Here is a 7,879-nt window from a genome sequence, read left to right on the forward strand (position 1 = left end):
TGCACACACACACACACACACACACACACACACACACACACACACACACACACACACACACACACAGCCAAAAATATTTACACTGATGAAGACAAAAAATTTTGGAGATCATATGGATCTCAGACAGTCAAGTGTTTTTTAATGTTTTTAAAGTCTCTTATGCTCACCAAGGCTGCATTGCCAGACTGGGGAGAGAAGTGTTGTAATAATGCAAAATATGTGAAAAATAACGCGTTTTTCAAACGACCTAGTATGAGAGCCTGTTCTAGTACACCCCCAAAACAAAATCAAGACTTTGTAAAAGAGCATAATAGGACCCCTTTAAAGGTATACTTCATCTACCCATTTAAAAAAAAAACATATTGACCCCAACTTTTTAAACAGTAATGTATACCCTATATTTCTTACCATTAAACTAGGGAATGAGAAAGTATTTTAACAAAGGAAAAACAAAACACACTTGACTAAGAAGACGTTTCAGTTAAAAAACAGGTTCAATACTCTAAATGTTAACTAAAATCGAACAAGACAGAATTATTCAGTCTTTTCATGCCCTGCTGTTTGAATCTTACAGTGATCTGCAGGTCGGTTCCAGGCAAGAGCTGAGGCAGGCCGGGGGTCTGAGGCATCACTCCTATAGTGAAGGTCTGTGTATCACCCAGAGTCTCTGGATAGACCTCACTTGAAACCTGCCAGCAAAAGCACACACACCCATGCATGAATAGACATTTATAAATTAAACAGATACCACCGTAAACATGCACACGTTCCCACTAGAAAATATAATCTGTCTAAAAAATTTATTTTAAACATTTCCGAGATAATAATTGGCAATCATTAATGTACTACATAACTAAAATCACTCTCAATATACATATTATTCTTGAGGTATTTAATTAAATCTGTCATCAGTTCTAATACAAGTTTATTTCAACAGTGACATCTTGAGCAGACACTTAACAAATAGGCTGAAGCACTTCACGGTCACAAAAACACCCCTGAGGATATAAACTAAACTGTGTCGAACCATTAAAAGTCTAATCTTATTTAATGAAGTCGGTGGCGCAGGGTGCAGCCTTAGGCAAGACGAGAGGAGAAAAGAACAAGAAGAAAAAGTAATTTTCTCGAGGATGACAAAAAACTGTTGTGTCAAGAGTCATTAGAGGTTTAACCTGATGAATGAAATGTGACTGAATGTCCTTTAATGCTGCTTACACTGATTTTAAACTGGATTTGAAGACAAATTAGCTCATTTATACCCAAGTAATGCAGTGAGGCTGGTGAAGGAGAAGTAGGACAGATGGACAAATTGGCCTAAGAGTGTGAAACAGAGCTGAAGTAAAATGGAGAAAATAGTCCAATAGCGCGAGAGAGGTACAATGTGTTTATCGCTCTAAGAGGTTTGTGTTCGCTTCGTGCATCACTTGTAACAGGAGATACGCTGATCTAAAAGTCTGATGTTGTGTGTCTGAGAAAGAAAGAAAAGTTCTGTTCAGTTTGGGGTTGGCAGGATTTTTTTATCATGCTTTTGAAAGAAATTTTGTGCATTCATGCTATCAAAAATACAGAAAAACTAATATTGTGAAATACTATGACAAATTATTGTAATAAATACCGTAATAAATATTATTATTACTCAAACTTTTGTCTGGTGCTTTGAGCATGGAAAAGAGTTTAACAGTGACTGGTGGATGTGTGTTTGATGAAAGGTAATGATTTTTGTTTTAAGTGGGCCAATCAACAGAAAACACCCTAATGAAACAGAATAGAACTTCTACTGAACCCCTGTCATTAATTAAATGCATATCAATATATAACACATAAAGAATTATTTCTAACCAGCCAGAAGTCAAGTGACACCTATGGCTCTACATACTCAACACAACAGTATTTGCCTCAGGTTAAATTTAATGCTCACTGTGTGTGTCTCACCTGAAACTGAAAACTGTCTCTCTGTGTAGCGGATCCATAGTGTCTGTACCAGACAGTCCCTTCATTAACATCTTGCTGTGTAAATGAGCTGGTTGGTGTGGTATCTTGACCATCTGGGAAGGACTGCCATGCCTCCACAGGACCATCAGCAGGCATAGACACCAGCACAATCTCTCCTAGACACATAAATCACATTTTACCCTAGTTCATGGCACTGAATTGAGTTTAGAAAGAAAGACAGACATTGAGTAAGGAATGCTGGAGACAGATGATGATGATACCATATTTGGGCTGTCCGCTCTCAGAATGAATGGTGTACAGGATTTCAGAGTCACTGGTTCCCTGGAATTGAGCATTGAGGCACTTCTTAGACAGCTGTACCATTCCTCCCTCCCTCACCCAGGTCTTGGGCACTGAACGCAGGTGAGGAGTCAAGCCAACCTACAGGGAAACCATAATGCACCATTAGGATTAATGGCATGTTTATTTCAAACCATAACAGCTTGTACCTTATAATAAAGTTAAGGTTATACACAACAATTCAAAGGTTTGCGGTTGGTAAGATTTTTTAAATGTTTTTGAAAGATGTCACTTCCTCTCACCAAGGCTGCATTTGCTTGATGAAAAAAATTGTAAAAATAGTAATATTGTGAATTATTATTAATTTATTATTAATAAACTGTTTTCTATTTGAATATATTTTAAAATGTAAAAGTCTTTAGTGTCACAGTCTTAAGAAATCATTCGAGTATGATGATTTGCTGTTATAAAGAAACAGTTCTTAATATCAGTATTAAAAGCAGCTTATTAATAGTTTTGCGGAAACTGTGATATACAGCTTGAAATTAAATTGGTACAAAAGATTTCTAGGTAACACATATTCACTATTAACTAAGACTTTTCCCTCAATAAACTGCTAATTTGCTGCTTATTAATACAGTAGTAAGGTAGTTGTCAAGTTTAGGTATGGGGTAGGACTAATGTCATGCAGAATAAGGCATTAATATATGCTTTATAAGTACTAATAAACAGCCAAAATGCTAGTAATATGCATGTAATACGCAACTACTTAATAGAGAGAATTGGTCCTTAAATTAAAGTGTTACGATTTCTAAGTAAAAGTATTAATTTCTTAAAAGAGTGTACTAACTTCAAACTTTTTTTTACAAAGTTAACCATTAGGCTGACGTTTTTGCAGTGGTTTAATCATTATAAAACCACAAGAATATGTTTTTTCTTGCATTTTACATTGAGAAACATCAATGCCACAAGAAGATCACAAAGACACATGTTAATCATACATACTCAGCTATCGCTATGCCAGGAATCTTTAGATCCTAACAGGGCTCTGAACATCCCTACGCTAGCTGAGGAGCTGATTGTAGTGAATAAGATCATCTGCTTCACAGATAATCAAAGACCGTCAAGGACGTGGGGAGATGAAAGCTCCGATTCACAGAGGAAACACCTTGGCACCCTTCCACCACCTTCCTGCTGATCCTGATCACCTCTCTGAGAGCGGGATGGATTTATAAAACGAGGTGTTCACGGAAGAGTTCACTCATAGGTCAAAACTATAGTCTGTTTCTAAAGAGTCTCACAACTTAATTCAGAGTTTTGCTACATTTCATGTAGTGAAAACGTTTTTTGCTGGTGTAACCTACTGTACTCAGGTTGATCCATTCATTTTACATAACATTTCCAACTTCAATCGGAATTCGATGTTACCACATGAAACCATTTTTTAGGTTACTTGATAAAACATCTTGTACAGTGACAGTGATAACTGGCAATGTTTCTTTCTTTCTTCCTTTACCTTTCCCTTTCGATTTAGAGATCAAAGTGGTGGAGAATGTGGGTATTTGAGGTCTCCAGGCCACATTAAATCAAGGATCATTCACCAGTGCTGACCAATTACATGAATCAAGGACTACAAACACCAATTGACTTCTCTCAAAAAGGCTAATTGAAAGTCAGCTTCCTCTTTTATTCCTGTCATCATTGCAGAAATCCACATACTGTATTAAAGATCTTTTGAAATCAGGGACCTTGCTCCCAAAGCCAAAGCCAAAGCCAACAGGTCATTAACCCACAGTCGTCATGTTGCCTTCTCAGCCTTCACCTCTTTCTGCTCTCATCACCTTGTGTTGTGGATGTAACGTGACCTTTCCATTCACTGGTAGTTGTGTGAGCGCAATAGACTGTGATCCAACTAATAAAAACGATGTGCTATTGATCTGCAAACAGAGTGTTTACTGCGAAACAGGGCTTCCATTAGTCAAAAGCCGCTTAGGATGGTAGATAACAGCCTGCAGCAGGGAACAAGGCAGGTGTAATCGGATGACACTACAGAAAGATATGTGGATAAGGGTCTATGGAAGTGGGGACAGAGCTTGAAAAGCAAACAAAGTGCTGCAATCTGTCTAGACATCAGCAGGCTACGGGCATGTCAAATAGTCAGGAAGGGGTAATTTCAAGCATAAATGGGGTGGTGATGATTATAAAAGTGTGTATGAATGGAGAGAGGTATGAGATGGTATTCACCCTGTCATGAAAAACACTTTATGCACTGCAGTCTAGATCACAGAATCTATCCATTGTGTCTCAATGCATCTGCACTGTGAGAAAAAAATGTGCAAAATTGTATCCTTTGTGGTACTTATAATATTGCTACCATATCTACAGGGTACATATTAGTACCTTAAGGTATAAATATGATCATGTGAAGAAAACAGACCCCAACAGCACACTTTAAAAGTGGTAATCTGTAACCGAATTTGAGCTGTTTCTAGCTTAAAACCCTTTAAAGAGGGGGTTTCAAACCCAAAATATTAACCCCACCTGCAAGGGATTTCCTTCTAAAATTATAACTGAAGCTACATAATTTCTTGTATAAATAACTATGCGGGTGCTGAATGCTGGGGCCTATCTCTGCGTCTCGGGCTGAAAGCATGTAAAGACCTATTTATACTTAATTAAGACTTATTAATATTAGTATTAGTATTAATCTTGTAACATTTTGTTTCCAAAATCAAATAACTGGCTTTTATATTATCCCTGTTAGCACATTATTAAAAATATATTTAGGTCTAATAAGTCATTTTTTTCTTTTTGAGTGATTTCATCATGATAGTGAGCATAAATAACAGATAAAACAATAAATCATTTAGCAGAAGCCTACGGCTCAATCATCAAGGTGTTTCAGCATCAGGTGGAGTGCAGGAATCCATAATTAGCCAAAAGTTCAAAATTCAGAAGAGCTGATGACCTGCTTTTTTGGCACTTCATATTTTTTACACTAACATGAACGTACATGACACATTGATAGGCCTATAAATAATGATCAAATAATGATAGTTGTAAGTTCAAAAACAACACATTTAGGATGATTAAATATGAACGGTCACTTAGCAAATCTTTTTTCAGCGTAAAACCTGTTATGTCTGTACCTTTTGCGCAATGCTGATGTGAAACAGGATGTTCTGGTAGCTGTGCCCGTCATTGACCTGCAGCAGGAGTCCGTCCCGGTCTCCTTCTGAACCGTCATGTACATACTGCAGCTGCTCACCATCCAGGTCTTCCAGTTTGAAATGGGTTATCTGCACATCACCATGCATGTGTGTCAAGTGGCCATGTTGAGGTGGATCCAGAACCGTGATGAAAACGTCTTGTGGATTATCGAGGTCACTGATGTGAAGAATAGATCTGCTGATGACAGCTGTCTCACCAGAGTTCATGTACAGAATTAGGTTGGTGATCACAGTGGGTGGCTGTGAAAGGGGGAAAAACATTAAGATAGAATTCAAACCAAGTATCAATGAAACTGGTTAGAGGAAAGAGAAAATATTCTAAGAAAATAAATAATAAGTTAATATTTGAGCCCCAATGTCCTTATTCTGTATTCCTTTGCATCTACATACAGTATTTTCCACTTTTATTTTGTAAATTAAGGCAAGCAGAGGTGAGAATCCCATCAGTGCTTGATGAAAGACAAGATGTGTGAAAATGAGGGAAATGGAAGGCTGCATGTCGATTTGATGCATTTGAGGTCCAAATGGAACTCACATGGACACAAATGGATACAAATTCTGTTAGAATCCAACCTTAATTTATCTATCATGACTTCATTCTTCTATTTTTGGCCTAATTTATAGTCAAAGAATGGAGATGGTAAATGCTGCAGGCAGATTCGAACTTGTGTTGTCCACATCAGCACCAAAGCATTTAATGCGCAATACGCTTTTTGTTTAAAGCGATTTACACTAATGAACATCCATTAGGTTGCTGCTGCACAGAGCTGTGGAGAAAAGCAGGCCACTTTTGTTTACCACAGCACAGGGAAGACAAGAGTAAACGGTTTATTTTCAAAAGACAATCTTTTCCCTCAGGGAGGGATTATTGCATTTTTTTTTTTTACTCTCTTTCTCTTATAGGAATAGATTTGATGTCCTCATTCTCTCTTCGCTTTAAGATGCAGGTTCTATATTTCAGCTTTAACTGCTCATTTAACAGCAGGAAGTGCTCTGACGTCTTGAGCTGCTGTTATCAGCCCATGAGGGGCAGGAATGTATTTTGGGTGTTATTTGTTACAATGACATCCATTCGATTTCTGTCGGGGAGCTCAGGTTTCTCTCTCTGTACGTGTGTGTGTGTTCATTGGGCTGGTGGAGGTCAGACAGCAAGACACAGGCAGTTCTCTGGAGACTGTATCTATGAAGTGTAACTAAATGCTGCAGAGGAATAAGCAATACACAGAGAGTGAGAGATAGAATGGGAAGAGATGCTGGCTCAGTATGAGCTATAATGCTCTCCTCAGGGTGAGGATAATGGCCAGTCAATCTGTGTTAAGGATGTGGACTATGGGTGTAAGCAAAGATGAGTATATGGCAATAATTTTACATAGGCAAAATAATAACTTTTCGAAAACCATACATTTTTGATAAAGGAATTGTGACACTCGATATGGTGACTACAGGAATTGAATAATGTTATGAAGATGTCCGTTCAGTACTTTGTCCTCTATAGGCACCTCTAGGCATCAGTAGACGTTTGGACAGCATTGACTTAATATTTTTCTTAAAAACATTTTCATGTAAAGATGTGCGTTTAAATTCATTCATTCATTCATTCATTCATTTATTCATTTTTGGAGCAGACAGTGAAGGACAAGCTGCCAACTCAAATGCCCAGCGTACATGGGAAGACTTGCATATTGGAACAGTATTGTTTCAAAAGCATCACAACAACTGGATATTTCATGAAGTTAGTTACGAACCTGCTAAGAATGTTTGAGCTGAAATCCAGGCAAAGACTGGCCACTTTAAATAAGCTAAAATATAAGATTTTAATTTGTTTACCTGTTCTGGGCACTACATAATTGCTTTAAGTGAGTTTATTATTACTCTAAAATGTGTGAAATAAATATATGTGGGCAATTAAGATTTATGAAATGTTGTGCTATAGTAAATGTTGTTGTTTTAAATAATGGTTAATAAAAATCCACTAAAAATATTCAACCTAGGATTTTGTCAATGACGTTTGAACTGCTTTCAAGGAGCATGCAGCACATGCTCTCAAGTGAGAATGCATCTTAGAGAGTGTTAAATGTTTGCAGTGAGTGTCAAAAGGCTGTAAAGAAAAGGTTGCGTGAAAAGTCCTAAAATGGATATAGTTTGTTCATGTTCATGCTCATTCAGAATATTCCAACTTCATTAACATTAGAACAAGGTTACTCCTGTGCATACAAATATGTGACCCTGGACCACAAAACCAGTCTCAAGTCGCTGGGGTATAATTGTAGCAATAGCCAAAAAAACATTGTATGGGTCAAAATTATCGATTTTTCTTTTATGCCAAAAATCATAAGGACATTAAGTAAAGATCAAGTTCCATGAAGATATTTTGTAAATGTCCTACTGTAAATATATCAAAACTTCATTTTTGATTA

The 7,879-nt window shown here is 37.2% G+C and overlaps 1 protein-coding gene across 1 annotated transcript in view; it reads right to left on the reverse strand.

Moving 5' to 3' along the window:
* The window catches only part of LOC107663364 (extracellular matrix protein FRAS1-like), a 139,290-nt gene that overhangs the window by 29,148 nt on the left and 102,263 nt on the right, over positions 1-7,879 (reverse strand). Inside the window, exons 29-32 of the mRNA XM_016453574.1 lie at positions 5,382-5,702; positions 2,214-2,373; positions 1,933-2,108; positions 573-689 (exon numbers count right to left, since the gene is read on the reverse strand). Coding sequence (XP_016309060.1) covers positions 573-689; positions 1,933-2,108; positions 2,214-2,373; positions 5,382-5,702 — 774 coding nt within the window. The remainder of the gene's footprint in view (positions 1-572; positions 690-1,932; positions 2,109-2,213; positions 2,374-5,381; positions 5,703-7,879) is intronic.

This window comes from Sinocyclocheilus anshuiensis, unplaced genomic scaffold, assembly GCF_001515605.1.
Source record: "Sinocyclocheilus anshuiensis isolate Anshui unplaced genomic scaffold, SAMN03320099.WGS_v1.1 scaffold1531, whole genome shotgun sequence".
Lineage (NCBI taxonomy): Eukaryota > Metazoa > Chordata > Actinopteri > Cypriniformes > Cyprinidae > Sinocyclocheilus > Sinocyclocheilus anshuiensis.